The 21,481-nt window shown below is 33.9% G+C and overlaps 1 protein-coding gene across 1 annotated transcript in view; it reads left to right on the top strand.

Annotated features, from left to right (window-relative positions):
* vex (somatomedin-B and thrombospondin type-1 domain-containing protein) overlaps positions 1-21,481 on the top strand; it is a 279,653-nt gene that overhangs the window by 256,694 nt on the left and 1,478 nt on the right. Inside the window, exon 4 of the mRNA XM_076397783.1 lies at positions 9,978-10,054. Within this exon, the coding sequence (XP_076253898.1) occupies positions 9,978-10,054 (77 nt within the window). The remainder of the gene's footprint in view (positions 1-9,977; positions 10,055-21,481) is intronic.

The following is a 21,481-nucleotide window of genomic DNA, read 5'->3' as shown; positions in this document are numbered from 1 at the left end:
CTAGAAAGTGAAAGCCTATAAATTGTTCATTCTGATGGCGACTCCTCTGTTGGTTTGAAGTTATTTTGAGGAAAATTATATTACATCAAATAATTTCAAATTAAAATAAAAAAAAGAACTAAATGAACTGATTACTGGTATCATCAGAATCCAGAGCGGATTATAGGTGACATAATAATAACGTTACATTGTCGATCGTTCGAAGATATATAGAGGAGTGCGGTTATAGATGACGTAGTGGCAAAAAATTCGGGGCAGGAGAACAATAAAAATCGCTATTTATGGGTTATATCGCTGACGGCGAATCCCTTTATGCCGTAACTTGGTTTGTAGGGAAATTTCCTACCAATTTCCCAGGGCTGTTCGTGAAAGTTGACTCGCCTATTTTTTTTTCTGTTAAAGCGTTCCTTCGGATGAAGCTTTATGGTACTTAGCCCATGTTTTTCTACTATTTAAGATCGACCGTTCTGCATACATTAAATAAATTTGATGGTAAACTATTTGCAAATAGCTCAGTCCGATGAAAAAATGTGGTAAATATCACTTGAAAGTTAGTATGACATGAATTATGTACCGTTGGTGAAAAATTTTCGAGACGAAACAGTTAGACCAACAAAATATACGAAATTGTTATAAGAAAAAATTTTAGCTGTAGTACTTTATTTTAAGTATTTTTTCTAAATTATTATAATTTATTGTGTGTTAATCGGTTAAAGTTAACAAAAAACCTATTTTTGAAAAACTCAAGCAAAGTATTTTTAGTAACTATATTTTTTTAGCTAATGGAGTGCAACGAATATATAATCAAAAGCACCTTTTGTACCATGTAATGGTATAAGTGTATTCAGTGTCTATTCTCTGTTGCTCCATGTATAATTCCTTGCTTTTTTTCTGTCTCTGTTCAGCCTTCTTATTTCAGTTCTCCAGATTTTATTCTACGTCCTTGCTTCCTGTATTCTGAGTACCTGTTTTGTATCCTCCATGCGTTGTAAGTATCCACCAACTAATCGGTTTCCTTTCTAAGGTGCCCTTTCACTAGTTCAATATTGAGGGAGTTTCTTATTTCATTATTTCTCATCCTACTCATCTACCAGAAGTGTAACAGACACCTAACTCTTCTGGAATTTTTTAAGGATTATGCATTTGTTTGATATTTCCTTTTAATTAATGAATTCGCTAGCTATAGTGAAATACAAATTCACGATCTTCCAATTCTGATATTCATTTCTATCGTCTAGCTTCCATTATTTCAATTTCTATACCCAGATATTTAAATGCATTTACATTTTCTTTTTGAAAACGATTTGGATATTTTGTCACATGACATGACATTTTCTGACACCAAATTGTTATCTCTAAATCGTTGAAATCAGAGTTTACCGCTATCTCGTTGAAAACAGAGTTTAAAAATGAATTATTTTTACAAATAATTTGACACCATTTTCGGTTTTTGAGAGGGAATTGTAAACATTCTCCCTCCTAAACTTTTACTTATATTTAATTGAATTTATGGCTATAGCTATAAATTCGCATAACTGTTCAATATATACTGACGCGAATCTTAAACTATATCTTTCACTTAGTATGTTCACAGTGCTGCATTTTGTCAGCTCATTTCAAATGTATTTTTCGATTTCTTCAATGAATGCTGAAAACATCCATCAAAGTTTATTTTAATTTTGCATTGCAAATGAAATTCAAAAGCGGCCGAAGATTTTTCTCGCTCTAATCCATCGAACAATACTACCGAATTTAACATCGCTAAGGTAAGAAACTTCTAATGGAAAAGCTAGTTCGTATTCACACCGTCTAAGGAAATTACAATCGTAGATACATTTCTGGCCTAAAACTGAGACAAATAATAAAAACAAGAACCATCGAATTGCCTTCATATTTGCCAGATATATCTCTGGGCAGATTCTTTCTCTTTCCAACCTTCCCCTTTTTCCATTCTCAGGGCACAATTTCTGATACTTTTATAGCAGAATGTATTTGCGTAACGTCCGTTCAATAACTTCAGGTATAATAAATTAACTACATTATAACCAACCTCATAATTAACTAGATAATTGCTGCTTACTGACTTAATAACGTTGATTGATTAAGTCCCATCCGTTATACTCGGTTTAGAGAATGATATTAATGATCCATATCACCGATATATATACGATATATTTACGACCATATATACTCAACATCAAATGTTCAATAAATGCACTTTAACATCGTAGTACCGTAGTACAAAGTCTAATTGTGGTTGAAACCGTGGCGTATCAAAGCAAATGAGACAAAATCTACCCTTGTGACATTCACCTTTTCTAGAAGAGCATGTCCCTCAGTGAAATTGAATAATCATGAACTTCCGCAAGCAGACAATGCTAAATATCTGGCAATGTATTTCGATCGACGTTTGACATGGAAAAAACATATAGTGACAAAACGCAAACAGCTTGGGCTTAAACTAAACCAAATGTATTAGCTGATAGGGCGTAAATCTAAACTAGAATTTAGATAACAACGTCTTTCTGTATAAGTCAATACTTAGGCCCATTTGGATCTATGATACTGAACTGAGGGGTACTAACATAGATATCCTCCAGAGGTTCCAGAATAAACTGTTGCGCGAGTCATCGACGATGCCCCATATTACGTCTCCAACAAACTGATTCAGCGCGATATCCTCTTAGAACCCATAACGAATGTGATTGGAAGTGTTAGTACGAAGTACTCTGAAAGACTATTAGTACATCCTACTGCACTCGAAGTTAAATGTGCGTGATGAGAATGTAGTGCATAGGCTCAAATGCAAACTACCATACGAACTAGTCAATAAACACGTAGAATAGTCTAGAATATACTTTAGAATAAGTTAGGATGGACTTTAAAATAAGTTAGAATAGTATCTAGAATAAGATTTAGGTTATATGTTGTACATTTGATCACTTACTGAAGTCATCTTCTACATGTCAGGATGGTTATATTATATCACGGAAATCATATAATAATACTTATTGCCCACGGGCAGATTCTTGACGTTATAAGAGATTAATAAAAAAATTAAAAAAAAACATCAGTAGCGCGACTTTTATTTTTCCGTTGATTTATTAATTTAATTCACCGTCCGATCGTTTTACTTCCCGAGACTAGCCATTCCTTAAAAGACGGTGAAGCCCTCTCCGACAAAGGCCTTTTCTCGGCGGGAATGGCCAAATTAAGATCAAAATCGGCGATTGAATGGGAAAAAACAGTGCGAAAATGATCGGCCATTAATCATTCGGGGCAATAATTCGAGCCATCAATAATAATAAATTGATTCGGGACCTGGGCGACGCGGAGCGGTTGCGGATCGGTTTAGTAGTCGGCCACAATATTCAATGCCGTCCGGGGACAATGTGTCCGGAACACAATCCCACTTGTCCTAACGACCTGCCCCTCGATAATGTCGGAAACGCCGTTACCGATGGCCGGCCAGCTATGAAAACGTCTTCCGACATCGATGGCGCGTGTTGTTTCCTAATTTGTAATTTGGGAATTGTGGCTTTTTACTTTTTAACCGACTTCAGAAAAGGAGGAGGTTCTATGTTCGGCTGTATATAGTTTTTTTAATGTATGTTTGCCGATTTCTCCATCAATTATTGACCGGTTTTCAAAATTATTTTTTTATTCGAAATAGTGCACTTCCGAAGTGGTCCCATTTTAACCAAGTCAGGGTCAGGTGGGGGGAATGGGGAGAAATCCAGGGAAAACATCAGATTTCAAAGGCATGTACAAAGTGTTCACATATTTCTTTATCTAAAATAATCAGTATCAAAATCGGAAGTCATTCAGTGCAAAAGCCATTCAGTTGGCTTTTTAAGCACTAACTATAGCATATAAGACATCGTATAAATATTGTAGAGAACTGCTTATATTGTGTAATGATTACAGCGTTTAGCTCTCAAACGGCGCGGGTTCGGCTCCCGACAGGGACAATAACTTTTTGTTGTTGTTTAGTCAGAACATTTTATTAGAACACTTTGTCGGTGCCGAGCCCAAATAATACAAAAATTATAATATAATTTTGTGACATATACAATAAATTAAATTATCAACAAAAAACAATTCAAACTAAATATAATTGTTTGGTTTCGGCATTGACTTCGAAGTAGCCAGTTGTTATTTAGTTGTTACAACGATTATTATGTACACCTTTTGTTTTAAAATGTTTTTCTTTTGTTTTAAAAATCTAAGGTTGTTCAATTTTTTGTTAAAAATGTTTGATACGACGTCCGACGGACTATTATCAGACATAAAAGGTTTGGGCGTCTTTCTATATGACGCCAGTTGCAAATAACTCAGTGAATATATATTTCACCGACACTACAATTGTTGGAATGATGTTTGTTGAAATGAATTTCATGGAATGTTGTTTTGTATTTAACTTGATAATGTCATTAGTACGGCGGGAAAACGCTGCGTAGACTTATTCATCATCAATTCATAGCTACTGTTACTACTGTATGATCAACATTCTTCACTAAATCTCAACACAATAGGCAATAGACCCCAGCTGCTGTCTTTGGCAAGCGTTGGTCTTCTATTTTTCAAATATTTTTTTATTATCGTAACCATGTGACTTAACATGACGACCCTGCTTATTTTGCTTCCTCAAGAGTAGCACCGCACATCCGAAGCAGACTCCAAAAACAACTCGATGAGACGGTCCAGTGGTTCAATTTCTTGAGGTTGCAGGTCAACCCACAGAAAATCCACGCCATCTTGTTCCACAAGAAGCGTTTTGCACCGAGCATTTCGCGTCTTAAAATCGAGAACGCCGAAATCCCATGGTCAGAAGAAGCCACCTATCTCGGTCTTGTCTTCGATCGCAAATTTAGGTGAAATTCCCACATACAAAAGTCCCTTCATAAAGGTCATTGTTAATTTGCTGTTCCCGCTTATCAACCGGGCCAGCAGGCTTCCTCTCTCTATAAAATTTCTCCTGTACAAGATGCTGGTTTGATCAGTCGCTCTAGCTAGGTGGAACGTCTTCAAGTCTTTCAAAACAAAATTCTCAGGAGAAAAATCAATGCCCCTTGGTTCGTCAGGAACAATCATATTCATAGAGAAACAGACGTCCCCCAAGTTCACGATTTTATATCCGAGGTGTACTCGAGATATTTCTCCACTCTTCGTCTCTCGGACAATAGATGTATTACCGCACTGACCCGATATTTTAGGCCAGTAACTTATTTGGCTCTTCGTGACCTTGTTCTATCACAGCCGACACTTGGCCGTCGTGCTCTAACTCCAAATTGTCTCGACCTTCTCCGGCGAGCGATTAACCCATGTACCGCAAGCTGCGTGGTGTGATAACGACGCCACGTCCTTGCCTGGCCCTTGTGCCTCTTAACGGTGTTACCGGTTACGGGCACCCTCCTTACTAACAGTAAGAAGTATCAGTTAAGGTCATTAGATCAGCTGATAGGGTGGGGTTTAGAAGGTAGCCCAGAGGCAATCTCCACATAACCAGTTCAACTCGCTTATTCCTGCGGGTCTTCCCGACCAGGTATCCGTAACAGAATTCCCCTTCCCGGTTCCAAGCCAAAAAAAAGATCTCAGAATATCAAGATCTAAAACAGAAGTTACCGTATCGAATCAAAAATATCACAAATGTTCTGATACTCTTATCAATAATTTAAGTGGTTTCAGGAGATTGGTAAAGATTGTTACTTGAAACATAAGAGAAAGCCTCCTCAAGAAACGTTTCTGTATATTAAACATATCGTATATTATATACAACATAGCAAAAAATAGATATTTTAAGGAGCTTTTGCTTAATCGTTGGAAGAAAAATGGATTCCGAAGTTTGATTGATTGGTAAAGTTTAGGCTTTAGTACGAATACCGGCGTTAATAATTAATTGCTATCTTGGAGATTATTTCTAAGGTGGCTGACACACATCTCTGCTTACGGGAATATCAATTATCTCGTGTCTAACATATTTCGTTTAGAGACAGCCATAAATTGTTCGACGAACATTGAACATTGATTTATTAACATAGATCTAATTAACAAATTTCACGTGTTTTACATGGACGGTTCTCATTTAAATTTTCGTGGTATTCGCGCTAATACTAATTCCTATCCTAAATTTAAATGTTCAATTTAAAGTGGAATAAATAATTTTTAAAAATATTTAGACACACAGTGTTTACATGTGGTTAGTCGGAAGATACTCTCAACTTGATCTAAAATCAAAGAGGTTGATTTATAAGACAATCATAAAGCCAATTTGGACCTACGGGGTTGCATTAAAATTGAAGTCGACTATCCTATCCATCAATTCCTATCGTTACGTAACCAACGAAGAACTGCACGATGATCTGGAAATCAAATGGATTTGCGAAGTTATCCAAGATTTCTCTTTAAATTACGAAAGGAGATTACTAAATCATACTAACGTGGAAGCAATACAAATACAGGACAACGCCTAGGATATCAGAAGATGGAAGCGAACCAAACCATACGAACTTATATAAAGTATACACGTTTAGTTTAAACTATAGCTTAAGTTATTATGTATGTATTTTTGAACGAAAAAAATCATATTTAATTTTAATTAAAAACATGTGCTTGATGGTTACCAACAAAAAATTAGCACGACTAGAAACACTGAAGCTATTTTCCTTTTCCTATAAAGCAGATGTAAAAATCAATATGCATATTAACCTACACAATGCGCGCTGTCCAGCAGTTGTATTGCTTCCACGTTAGTATGATTTAGTAAACTTCTTTTGTGTTTCAAGGCGAAGTCTTGGATAACTTCGCAAATCCATTTGATTTCCAGGTCACCATGCAGTTCTTCGTTGGTTACCTAATGATAGGCATTGGTAATCAATCGAAAAACCTTGTTTTGACAGCGTTGGATGACTAGTTGATGTAAACTTTTAGTGCAATCCCATATTTGCAGAACTAACTCATAATAGCTACAGGATTTTTGTAAAAATATTTGATTTAAATTGAGAAATGATTGTCGACATCAACTTTGAAAATAAAAACAAATAACTTGAACAGAGGCCTGAAAACGTTCGAGGCACTTTTAAGGAAGGGTATGCTAATAAATACGACAGATTTTTACAATTGATATTCTTTTATTGAATACTTGAGACTAAATAACGTTAAATTCGTGTATTTCTTTTTTATGTACCTACTATTTTAATATTGTTCGTTATATACTTTTTGCGAAATAACTATTATTAAGTATTCCATTTAGGGCATAAAAGAAAACCTTTTCGAGGCAAGTTTCTTAAGTAAGCCCATATCTCCTTTCAATAAATCTACCGTAACATATAACAAAACCGTGAAAATATCCTCACAGTTTTTTCATAAACAACCGCCCCGAGGGTCGCGGAAAATTGGAAAAGTTTAGACAAGTGGATTTGGGCTGGCGCCGTCGGAATATTAGCATGCCGTTCGGAAACCGCATTGTCGTTATTGACAATCCGAAATATACGAGCGCATTACCTCAGAATGCGTCCGATTTACGACAATTAGTCGGTTGGCAATTTTATTTCCTTTGTCGCCGCAGTATGAACATTTTATGGTATAGAGAATTCTCGTATTTTGAGAACGTTTTAATGAAATTCTTTAGTTTTGTCATTACGGCGACTGCCTTTTATATTGTGAGGTTTTAAATTGATTATTTATCATGCCAACTTGTAAAAGTCACATTCTAAAGTTGGAGTACAAAAGACATTAAATTATATCGAACGTTGCTATAAATGAATGAATCTATAAATTTCATTATCAGATATTTTGTCATCCTCAAACCTCAACACTTTCGACCTGGTTTGAATAGTAAACCAACACTCTTCTATTAAAGTCATGCTAGCTAGCACGCGTACCGGTAAATAATTTTTGTACTGATATTAACCTCAAAATTACATATATAACGTTCGGCCAAAATAACAGCATTATAGATTTATAGGAAACTTCGTCTTGTCGGTCGGAATGTGTGGTATCGACGCGGTCATTTATCGGAACACTCACTACTATTTTTGTGGAAGGAATTCGCATAGAAACAAAAAACACTGGTTGAATGAAAACTTGTTTATTTCAATGTTAAACGATACATGCGGTCGACGAGAGAATGGACAGGATATTAGGTTAGGTTAAGGAAGTACGAAAGCATTATGGAAGTGGCACTGTTACAAGGGATAGAGAGAAGAGAGAGCGAGACGTCGCCCTGATGGTCTTTTATAGCCAGGAACCGCATGCTATCAGCGTTTCCAACCTGTGAATTTAATGTAGGTATAATAGTGGTGGCCTAAATGGTTGTAGCGATCGCTACAGATTACGTTATTTAATAATTTTTTGAAAATGTCGAGTTTTGTCCCCGGAAACATGCATATGCTGCACGAATCACTTTTTGTTTTATCAAAAGAAAGCAATCGCTGAAAGTCATTATTTACTAGGAGAATCTTATGATTAGCAGGCTTCAGCCATAACAATATCTGACAAAGAGTGTCCTTTGAAAAGTTTGAAAATGTGGAATTGCAGGAATTATTACAAAAACAGTTGGCAGCAAAACTGAATAAGAGTTGATTCGCAATTTGTGAGCGATTACAAGCAATGGGAGGGATCCAAAATATGAGAAGAACTGTACCATATGATTTGAAGGACAATAATTTAGGACATCGAAAAATCATCAGTGCAATGCAACTTCAAAGGTGTATTTATGCATCAAATAGTAACGGGTGAAGAAAAATTGACTTATATATTATAAAAATTCAAACAGAAAACCTAAGACTATAGAACTATAACTAGTGTTGGGAACTATCGACTGAAATCGACTATCGACTGTTTAGTAATTGACTACTTTTTACTATCGACAGCTTTGCTATTTTTGGTTTTACCAGTAAACAGTCACAGTAGACTGTTTTCAGTCGCTATTTTCTATCCGACTGATTTTGTCACTATTTACTATGGACTGTTTCAGTCGGGTACTTTTACTTCCTATTTTTGGTTCTACTAGTTTCATTCGACTGATTTTTAACATTCTGGCTCTGTCGTCCTACCCGCGACCTTAACGAAAATGTACCCAATTTATGCATACATAGATTTATATGTAATATATATAGTTTTATGATATTTTTTTCTATTTCAAAATTAGTACGTGAAGGAATACATCTCCGTCTCGCTTATACTACCGTTAGAGAATATAAGCACATATGAAATTAAGTGCTCCAAGCAATTATCTCCGTCCTTTCCTCTTTCCTAATTTATACAGGAAATGGTTCTCACATCTTCGTCTGACATCACGAATTAAAAAAAAACACCAGTCGAACCGTGTATTAGACTGAAAATAGTAATTACTATATTCAGTCGCTAGTTTTTTGACTATCGACTGTTTTGCGATTATCAGCTCTTTCGACTGTTTTCAGTCGATGGTTCAGTCGATGCTAAGTATAACCTACAACTAATGATAATTGCTCTGACATCATACAGGTGTAATAATATATTCCTACATCACAGAATTAAAATGCAACACAAAACAGCAATGTCAACTCCGGATAAAATATTCGGAAAACTACCATTAAAATAAATGTTTTTAAAACAACTTAATACACAACCCTAATAAAGAGCGACATTCAATTTGTTCGGCATAATTAAATAACGCATTAATTCAAACTGGAACATTTGTCATCCCGAAACTATTAAATGTAATTAATTCTCGTCCCTACATGCCTCCCTCCCGCCGCACCAACAATCCTATTTATACTATCATTTTTGCAACATAAATTATACGACAGCGATGTGACATCATGAATTATACATCACGCCGCGGTTTATACAAAACCAAATAATAACAATTTTCATAATTTCGATGTTTATTATCCCCGCATCGGTTAAGCGGAATTTAATTAGTTTATAAAGAAAAATACGCGTATAATTTAACGGTTTAATGTGGTTTAATTCATGTATATGTTCTGTTTCAGGTACTGTGTAGAATTTGAAATATTGAAAGCATCGAAAGCCTGTAGGAAAGAAGAGAGTTACAATGCTCTTAAAGAAGGTGAGTTAAATTTCTTCTTTATAATGATGCTTTTTTTATTCAAATATATAACAAGTCAATTGCAAAGTCCCCGGCCTACCATAGTAAAACATATTTTCTTGGCAAAATTAGTTTTTCAGAAACATAATTCCAACTTTTCGATACCATTTTTTTAGTACGAGTTGTCTTTTGCTTCAAAATAGGCTTCACCTCTTCATTCGGCGAAAATTTCTTCCCAGTAATGATTCTTTAGAGATCTGAGAACAGGAAATAGTCGCTAGGGGCTAGATCTGGAGAATAAGGTGGATAAGGAAGCAATTCGAAACCAAAATCATGGATTTTTGACACGATGCATTGTCTTGGTGAAGCAGCACTTCCTTTTTCTTCAAATACGGCCGTTTTTCGGCGATCTCGTCTTTCAAACGGTCCAATAACGCTATGTAATAGTCGCTGTTAATGGTCCACCCTTTTCAAAAAGCAATATTTTATCAACACGCGAAATTCCTTTTTTTCGCAATAACAAAAGTTGCTTCACTCAAAATGCTATAATTCACAAACTAATTATCCGACAGCTGTCAAATTTATACACGCATCTTTTGAGTGTTAGGGATAACTAAAAACATATGAATTTAATTCTAGTAGCGCCATCTATGTGTCAGGCTGGAGACTATTCAATTGAACTGTTACTTCGTGTTATTCAATAAGGTCATAGAAATGAAAACAAATTCGTAGTTTTAATTTTTCCCAAGTTCAATACACTTATTCAGACAATTCTACAATGTATATTGTTTTCTAACAAAATCTTGCGAAATACTACATTGTAAAAGCTGTTTCCTCTTGATTTGATGGTCGTTTTCCATCAAAATCATTTTTAAGTTAAAAAACAGCTCAGTATTCTAGAAAAGCTAAATCTAAGCTTTAATTGGTTGAATTTACCAATAGTTGTTTAAGCTGTCCGCACAGGTGCCTACGCAGATAACAAAAATGTTATTTGGCTTTTAAAAACTGAACATTCTTGCATCCACTAGGTTACAGTAACAAGTAGTAATATTATTTTATAAATTTTGACGTAATTCACGAACAAAACTCTCTTTCTCACTTCACAATACTGACGCTAATCCTTTCTTGTCCTATTTCTAAATATAAAATTTCTTCGAAGTGAGAGAAACGAATTCACTACTAAAAGCACTCCCTAGTCATTTTCATTGTGTATACTAAAGTCTTAAACATACTGATAAAACCATAAATAAAATCAGAGATACTCAACGAACATATTGGACATTTTAGTATTTATTAAAAGGAGTTGGTATAGAGTAAGTTCAATTAAAAGGGAAACGATTTTTTGCGATGGTTCTCCCAACACCCGTCTTTTCTTTTGGATCGTCATAATCCAAAACGCATTTTGTATCACCTGTTACAGTATGGAACAGAAATATACATATTTCTTTATTAGCCTGACGAGTAAAGATACCGCGATGATACCAATCAGTTTGTATTAACAAATTCAGTCAATTGACGCAGTAGCTATTTTCCATTATTTATTCCATTAAACCCTAGCTTCTGCATAAACTCTCATCTAAATCATTTATTACTGGTTGACATTACTGGTTGACAATACTGAACCAAAATTTGTTGCAAATCTATAAATATTTTTACCATGAAACTATTGATTTTTATATATTAAATTTGTCGTCAACTATTTATAACAATGTTTAATTCAATCACTGCCAATGTTACTTAACTAAACTAACAGACATTTCAACAAATTTGCTAGGAGGCCAAAAATACACAACAACGTCAACATTTAGTACAATTCTTATAAAGTTGTCTTAAAAATAATTAATTCATAAAAAGAGAAATTTATTTAACAGGAGAAAATTGTTAACATGGTTTAGGATAAAAAAAATATGTTATTTTCACTCATATCAATTTAAACCTCCATCATTACAGTTGTTGATGGTTATTAATATTAATTTACGGGTTCAAAGTATCGTTAAATTTATTAACTTCTCTAACAAGAACACAAGACTGAACGGGTGAAGGATAAATAAGGTCAATCACAGCGTATATTAACTTTAGTTCGCTGTAACATCAGAATAAATGGTATATTTTAATATGATATCAATGTGTAAACACCTATGATTTCCATAATCATGTAAACAACTTATAATTCGTTTTTATTTTAATGATATTAAACTGAACTGGATATTATTAATGATTTATTTTATTTCCATATCCAAACTTCCCCACAGAAGTCTTTGAAAATTTATTCTAACGTCTTAATCAAATAACTCCACTTCTAATATAACATTGAAAATAATCAAAAAGAATAAATAAATACAATTCATGAACCTATAAAAAAAACCGCATTCTTACTATCCTTTTTTTAATACTATTTTTTTTAAATATATTTTAAAATCTCCTTTTTACCAACAAATGTTTATCTCGACTGGACCTACTGTTTAACATGGTCATCGGCATTAAGCCTACCAACTGGGGAGTACCTAACTTTAAAAATCATTCCAGAAGACATCCGGTCTTAGCCAGCCTGGTTACCGGCGCGACTGGGATCATTTTCCCTGTCGGATTTTGCACTCTTGCCTAAGGACAATCACAAACATAATTTTACGACCATACCCCAGCAGAATTCGAACCCACGACTATCGCAACAGTAGGAGGACCGTCCTGTCGCCTCTACCACTGCGCCAACCAAGCCGGCACTACTATTTTTACTGTTTATTTAGGAGTGTATAGAGAAGGCTTACACTAACTTACAACTAAATCAGTTGAGCAGAAATTGAGATATGTCCATTGTCTCGAACAAAGTAGTTTAGATAGTAGTAGAGAAAAACGCCTTTAAGGAAAGGACGGAGATAATTGCTTGGACCAGTTAATTTTATATGTGCTTATATTTTCCAACGGTAGTATAAGCCAGACGGAGATGTACGTATTCCTTCACGTACTAACCTTAAGAAAGGAAAGGAAAAAAATAATTACTGAATACTATTAACATGCAATTTATAATTTTATTTCAAACGAAGTAGTATTATTTTTATATTTGTTCTGTGGATTTGTAAAAAGGAATGGAATAATAATAATAAATAATATATTATAATAAATATACACAATACAATAGAATTTAAACAAAACCTAAAAACTAAAGATGTACAATAACCATAAATACTAAATAAAACTTAAAGATATACCTAATCATAGAAAAAAAACCTCCATGATATAACTAGAAATGATCGCACAATAACTGCTGGAGCTTTTTTAAATAAAGTAAATGCTTTATTTATTATTGAACGGAAATATTTTTAAACAAAAATCGAGAGAGTAATCGAAATATTACCTATTATTGCCATAAAAACAGTCAAAGTATTTTACTATTTATCATTCACAATTTTAAACATTTTACCCTATTACATTAACAGTCTTAAAAAATATCGTTCCAAAATGCTGCTATGTTAATATACAATATATTGTTATTTACAAGCAAACTACCAAAAGAAACATAAAACTATATATATTACATATAAATCTATGCATACAAAATTGGGTACATTTTTGTCAAAGTCGCGGAGAACTAAGAGCCAGAACGTGAAAAGACAGTCGAATGAAACTATTAGAACCAAAAATAGTAACTAAAAGTACACGACTCAAACAGTCGATAGTAAATAGTAACAAAATCAATCGGACCGAAAATAGCGACTGAGACAGTCACTGGTAAAAAGTAGTAAAATTAGTCCAACCAAAAATAACGACTGAAACAGTCGATAGTAAAAAGTAGTTAATTATTAATTATTAATTATCAAGTACTAAACGGTCGATAGTAGTTTTCAGTCAATAGTTCCCAACGCTAATTAATATTACTAATTAAGGTTCTCAGCGACAAATACCAATTTATGGAATTATTCTGATTATAATCAAGACTGACAGAGTGGATGTGTTCCCACTAAAACTAATAAGAAAGTTAAGTGCAGAGAAAGTAACTTCATCCAGACTATAGATTACCCGAATTATAACGAAAAACCATTATAATAACATTATATTAACGTCATTAAGACGTCTAGACGAATATATTCACTAAAGAGCCCCCGATGCGATTTAAACCCCCAGGTCGGCGAATTCAATGAAGTAAGAACAGTGCCAAAATCTCGCCGAGATAAGGATTTGTGACAACGGCACTTTTAAATCATCATTAAGGAGAATTAATGAATATCCAACAAGTTAAGTTCTTAATTTCAGTTTTACGCAAAAACGATTATGATTAGAATTTAATACTCGTCGTTGTATCTCGAGGACACAAAATTTGTGTTGTCAATCCTGTCTTTGTTATGTCGTCAAGATATTAGTTTCGATTTTAGATGAATAAAAAATATACCAGGTCCATTGAAAAGTCCCCAGCCAACCATTGTAAAACACATTTTTTTGGCAAAATTAGTTTTTTTTTTATTCAACATAATTTCCTTCAAGGGTGATACACTGATTATAGCGACCCTCCAACTTTTCGTTACCATTTTTGTAGTACGATTTGTCCTTTGCTTCAAAATAGGCCTCAGTTTCGCCGATCACCTCTTCATTCGACGAAATTTCTTCCCAGCGAGCATTCTTTTGAGATCTGATAACAGGAAATAGTCGCTGCGGGCCAAATCTGGAAAATACGGTGGATGAGGAAGCAATTCGAAGCCGAATTAATGGATTTTTGACACAGTGCATTGTCTTGGTGACGCAGCACTTTCTTTTTCTTCAAATGTGCCCATTTCTCGGTGATTTCGTCCTTCAAGAGGTCCAATAATGCTATGTAATAGTCGCTATTGATGGTCCTTCCTTTTTCAAGGTAGTCGATGAAAATTATTCCATGCGCTTCCCAAAATACAAACGCCATAACCTTGCCAGCCGATTGTTGCGTTTTCCCACGCTTTGGAGCGGGTTCATCGTATGCACTCAACTCAGATGACTATCGATTGGACTTCGAAGTGAAATGATATAGCCATATTTCATCCATTGTCACATATCTATGCAAAAACTCAGTTTTATTACATTTTATTGCACCGAATCATCAATTCGTTGTTGTTTTTGGTCAAAAGTCAGTTCTCGCGGCATCCACTTTGCACAAGGCTTTCTCATAGCCAAATATTCGTGAAAGATATAATGTAAACATTCAATTAATATCTTTAGAGTGTCTGCTATTTCATCCAATTTCAATTTACGGTAATTCAAAATCATTTTATGGATTTTTAAAATGTTTTCGTCGGTAACAACCAATTTTGGGCGACCACTGCGTTCACCGTCTTCGGTGCTCATTTCACCACGTCTAAACTTAGCATATCAATCCTTGATGGTTAGGCAGTGTCTGGAAACTCGGCATCAAGCCAAGCTTTTGTATTAACTGTATTTTTTCTCTTCGAAAAGCAATATTTTATCAAGACGTGAAATTCTTTTTTATCCATTTTTTTACAACAACAAAAGTTGCTTCACTCAAACTACTATAATTCACAAACTAATGATCCTGCAGCTGTCAAATTTATACACGCATCTTTTGAGGGTTATGGCTAACTAAAAAACATATGGATTTAATTCTAGTAGCGCCATCTAAGTGTCAGGCAGAACAGTAAGCTGGTTATTTTTTACTTCCTTGGCTTTACCCAAACTATTAATACTCCTTTATTGTAATTGTATTGGCACCTCTAGTTTTGTTATCAAAATATATGTTTTTGTGTATAATGTATTTTGTACCTTGTTATTTTAAGGGATAATTTTTGTATTTCTCAGAATTATAGCATTTTTTTGAAGAGTGTTGCGTATTTAGAAATGATTCATACACATTGTTGTCCTTTTATACTATTTTTTTCATTACAGTAAAGGATATTTAATGCTGTTGCTACCTATCAATAGCTTATATATATTACAATATATACAATTACATTTTTATCATTCAAACGCCAACCACTGTGACAAGTGCTTTGAAATTAAAATTTATTTAAACAAATTTGATCCGATTTTACCATAATAAGTATATTACCATATCGGGCGCAATACAATTTTCCGCCACAACGTTTTCTGACGCCCTCCAAAGGAAACGTCCCCGAAAAGTATTCGAGAATCATAATACCAATTCAAACTTTCGAAAAAGGTAGCGTGCCTTATAAACGATCATATACGAAAGAGTTTCTCGACAGTATGAAAAGTAACGAAAGAATCGCTAACGTCCTTTTATTTGTTGATAGCGTCACAAATAGAAATTGAGAAAAACAAATAGTTTTACGGTTTGCCGAATAAACGCAGAATAATTCATCCTATTTAAACATGAATAATGTATGTAACTGAAAGAGTAAATAATGTAACTGAAAGAGTAGTAAAATTTCAAACCGAATAAAACCTATTATTGAGTGAAAATTGTTGTTGTCATATAATTTTTGATGATATAACATTTAAAGTATCATAAAATCTATTTCTGCGGATACAATATGGCTTTTAAACATTGTTGCCACCCTAATGCCACCATAATGAAAACGTACCTGAACAACCAATTTTCAATGACAAGGTTGAAATTAAGATCATTCATAAGATGTAACAATGATCCTTGATTATTACGTTAGATATTTCTAATGGCAGATAATATTCAAATATAACGTTAATAGTACTGATAAATAACTGATAATAAGTACTGATATAGAGTCATAGTACTGATAAATAATGGCCTATGGATAAGTAAATGTACCGACAAGTACTGATATTGAATCGTATTGACAATATCAATAATAGATGATTACAATATTAATCAATAAAAATTATCAATATATTTATTAGATTGAATTAGCGAATTACCAGACAACAGGATAGCAAGGATAAAACTATGTTATGATGAAACATGACATATGCACACGGTACGAGGAGAAGGTAACACACGATGTACCAGTTTATATTCTAACACTAAAAACAATGGATGTACAATGATATCAAGGGAAGCAGACGCACTAGATCCTGCTACTAGAGTTAGTAGTACTCGCTAGGGTAAAGCTACTGCACGCAGTACTCTTGCTATTATGCACTCACTTCTTCAGCTCCAGGTATGATGAAGGTGCAGTGCATACAAGGGAAAAGCCAAAGGCCACACTCTAGATACGCTGACACTAAGAGCCAGTAGAAACCACTTTCGATGGCGTTTATCTATGCTTTGGTGGTTACACTTTGATGATCTAAAATAGTTATAATTGATATCTACTGTTACAACCATAAAACTATTATCTTCTATTTACCATAATTTAAGAATTATGAGAATTATTATTAATTAATATATGATGATAAATGAGATAAGGATAAATAGATAATTAAATAAATAAATGAATAGAGAATTGGAGAATTATTAGAACGTAATAAATGGAAATTTAATAAATAATAAAAGTAAATCGAAAAGAGAAAAGCAGCTTGGGCGGTACAAAACAGTAAAATAAACTAAGTAATAAACTCTAAGCATCGCGTCTTCAGAAATGAACTCTTATGAAGATTTAACGTCTCTTGGAGGTGTTAAGATATCACATCTGGCACGTACAACCCCCGAAGAAACTTCAACAATGTTGCCATTCATGGTAATTATTCCTGTATTCGCAAGGACGAAGTGGCAATCGTTCGAACTTTTTTAAAAAACATAAACGACCCAAATTTAAAAGATCGAAAACATCGAACTATCAGATAGAATTCCAAATACCATAGTTATTCGGAATGATTTTTGAATTTCCTTGACTGATACATGTCTGTGTTTTAAGAAAAATATATCGAGAAAATATAAACAAATAAAATTCTATTCTACACAAGTTCGTGTGGTTTGCGTTACCCAGCTGTTGTATTGCTATGTTTTAAAGCCTTATTTCATGTTTTAAGACTAAATCTTATACGATTTCGTAATTCAGAGTTTAGAGTATTTACGAGACATATCGATACAGTTTTTAGTTAAACAAAGTTCTTAAATGTAATTGAAGATCTTTTGAACTCTCAATATAGAGATCATTAAGTCTAACAACATAAACATAACACTGATAAGAATCATTTTCAGTTTTAATTTACAAAAAAGCGAATAACTGTTTCATGTTCTATAATTTATTTATAATTAAAAACTGTAAGGTGGTGCTTAAAAAGTACACCCGAAAATTTTTTGCGCCTTCCTAATTTGCTGGCTATCCGTCTAATGACGTCCATAAATAATATCGCGCTTTTTACGCAAATAGAATTTCGGATTTTAAGTTTAATTTTCTTGGTCTTCATTAATTTTCTTTAATGATCGTTCGAAAGTACCCCCGTCAGGAATTCTTATCTCGACGCTTAAAAGGGGCTATTTCGGGGCTCTCGTGCTTCATTGATTTCGCAGACGTGGCGCTGTAAAGTCACCTCTCAAAAAGTTCTCATTGTTTATTAACACTTAATACATGCACGTCTAGACGTTCTAATGGCGCGTCATTAGGTTTTATGATATGGCGAAGCGTGCCTTTTAAAGACACAGTTTGACCTAATGAATGAGTGATACTTGTATAATTGTGATATTAAAGTTAAGCAAACAAGCAAACTTATGAAAGATTTATATTTAGTATTAATAGGTTACAGATTTCTGTTTTTTTTTTTTAATTAATGTGCCGGTTTACAGTTGATAGTTGAATTTCAGCGATTTCTTCACGAAAAACTGAAGCAAATAATTTTCATAAACCTCTTTTGAAGTCGGACTAGTGCTGCAACGATATATCGAATAACTTATTTAGACATCCAATATGCTACCTTTATAATAGAAAAGCGTTTAGCGCCAGCTTGAATAAAATATGTTGTTAGTGCCAACTTGGTTGGCGCAGTGGTAAAGGCGATGGGACGGTCCTCCTACTGTTGTAATAGTCGCGGTTTCGAACCCTGCTGTTTATCCCTGTTGTTTGTGATCGTCCTTAGGCAAAACTGCAAAATCCGACAAGGAAAATGATCCCAGTCACGCCAGTAACAAGGCTGGGTACGACCGGATGTCTTCTGTTGATTCTGAAGTTCAGAGCCCATGTTAACTAGGTCCAGTCCAGATAAACCCTGGTTGGTAAAAAGGAGATTTAGAAATATATTCGAGTATTAAGATTACGGGATTATTTATGGTTTATTCGAGAGATTGATTATTTACAGTTGACGACATAGCTACACGAGAACGTCCGGATAAAAAGAGGCCCTCCAAATCTGTGTCGAGGTTTTTATAGATCCAGCTCCATTGTTGGGTCCTCGATTGAGCGCGGGCCTGGATGTTTTCTCTTTTGTTCTGTTGGGAATACCATAATTCTGTAAAATCATTTTGTCTCTTGTTGAATACCATACTATTTTCAACGAAACATTCAGATTGTTGTTATCGCTAATTGTTCTGATACAGGATGGATGCTCACATATATATAAAAAAATATGTTAGCATTTTCGCCATTACTAGACCCTCATTTGAAAACCCTTAATTTTAAGAAACTTGACTCATGTGCTAGAGGAATGCCAAGAATTTGAAAAGTTATTTCAGAATATAACTCTGCAGAAGCATTAATTTCATCTATATCTTCAGAGGATGAAGGGAAATGTTATAACACTAGGGTTAAGTCTTTGTTAAATAACTTTACGAAACAACAATAAGAAAAGGTTGTTTATAACTATTCTTTATCTTTTAGAGATAAGAAATGAATCGATAGGTGACACAGACGAATTAAAATTAAAGCAAATGAATAAACAGATATATACTACATACCGCAATATTACCACATATATACTTAATTCTTAATCTGTTTGATGTTGTTATAGACGTGAAGCTGAAGGCAGAAATTTCTCTGTTTTAGAAGAATCTGAATCACTCTCAATTTACTTCTTGTGAAAAAATATATTATTTGTTCACACTCTTAATTATTTTTGAAGATTCTAATGTGCACTCAACAACTGCCTTATCCAATATTAAGCCATATTTTCCTTTTCGATAGGATAAACCAAATGCTATATTTTAATGAAAGATTTACTATTGAAATTACAACTAGGAACTGCATGTTTGTTAAGCAATGCCCTTCCACTTTTGCGTCCATAATCGGCTGCAAACCTTCTAGCTCGATGTAGGAACTCTTAAAAGTTTCCTTAACAAGTTTATCATTCTTTACTTTCAAAAACCGTTTAGGCGCAAACGAGTCCTTTGGAAAACAATTAATTTTATTTGAACCTTCACATCATTTAAACCAACACTTTTATTCTATTTTTGAATGAAAACAAATCATATTTGCCTTAAATGCAATAAAGCTGACATCGTAACAACAAATTTTCTTAAAATTGTGGACAAATATAGAAAAACAAATCAATATACCTTAAGATGTCCTATGAGATGTCAAAATTGAAAGAGAAGAAATCCTTCGTTGGCCTTCTGGTGACTCAGACGCTCAGTCAGAACATGGCGCCCATTTAAGTTCCCGATGCCAAATGAATTAATAATTAGAAAAGTGAAACTTTTCTTCGACATTATAATGTATAAAAAGCAGTATATAGCTAAAACAATGTTCTTCAACGAAATTTTATCCTGAATACACCATCATTCGCATTGTTTTATAACGGACCCTTGTATTACAAAATGGTAAAACATGGTACGGAAAAAATTCATTAGACACGACATAAAAAGCGTCTTGGTAGGGAATACACGTTAACATCGTCGAGACCTCATCCTATTACTTACGCTCTATCCATTAATTCTACATTAAAATGCTTTTTGCTGGTCTCTTGTCTAAAAGTCAATTTGTATGTCATTATGCTAATTCCCTTCGTATTAATCTTGTATTAAAATAAATCCGATACGCCGAAATTCTGGAATAATCCTGTCGCGTAGCCGCTCGAGAATAGAACTTTTTATTCGCATGGGATTTTTTCCTTTAATTAATTTTACGATAATAACATTACGTCTTAATGAATAAATAGTCCATATTCGTGCACCTAAAAACAACTTTTTGTCACCATCGCGTGGAGAAAGGTCTGCCCTATATAGTGTAAGCGAAAAATCACCTATAGGGGAAGGTGGGGAAGTTTCATACATTTCTTCTTTTTTGTTGTATAATGCTATGTATTAGGTATATCTCAGATTTTATAACACATTGATAGTTTAACTATTTTATATTTTAGTAGAAGCATAATATTACAGAAAATTCTCTTACCCGAATAATAATGTTTCGAAAAAAGGCGCGAAAATGTAATGAATGGTAAACTAATGCGGTGAAATTGAATCCAAGAGTATATTGTTTTTCTGACATCAGCATCTTATCAACAAATTCGATCTGTTGTAGTTCATAGATCTTCTCCAAAGCGATATATAGTTCATAACTATCGAACTCTGTCGGTAAACAAAACCTGGATCCGACATATTACGCGCAAAAATTACATGTAAATAACTCACTGAAGAACCAATCTGGAAAATATCAACGCCCT

The sequence above is a fragment of the Rhynchophorus ferrugineus genome, unplaced genomic scaffold (genome assembly GCF_030347505.1).
Source record: "Rhynchophorus ferrugineus isolate W39M unplaced genomic scaffold, kcgeb_rfMv2 rfM3, whole genome shotgun sequence".
Classification (NCBI taxonomy): Eukaryota; Metazoa; Arthropoda; class Insecta; order Coleoptera; family Curculionidae; genus Rhynchophorus; species Rhynchophorus ferrugineus.
This window is presented reverse-complemented; position numbering and strand designations above follow the sequence as displayed.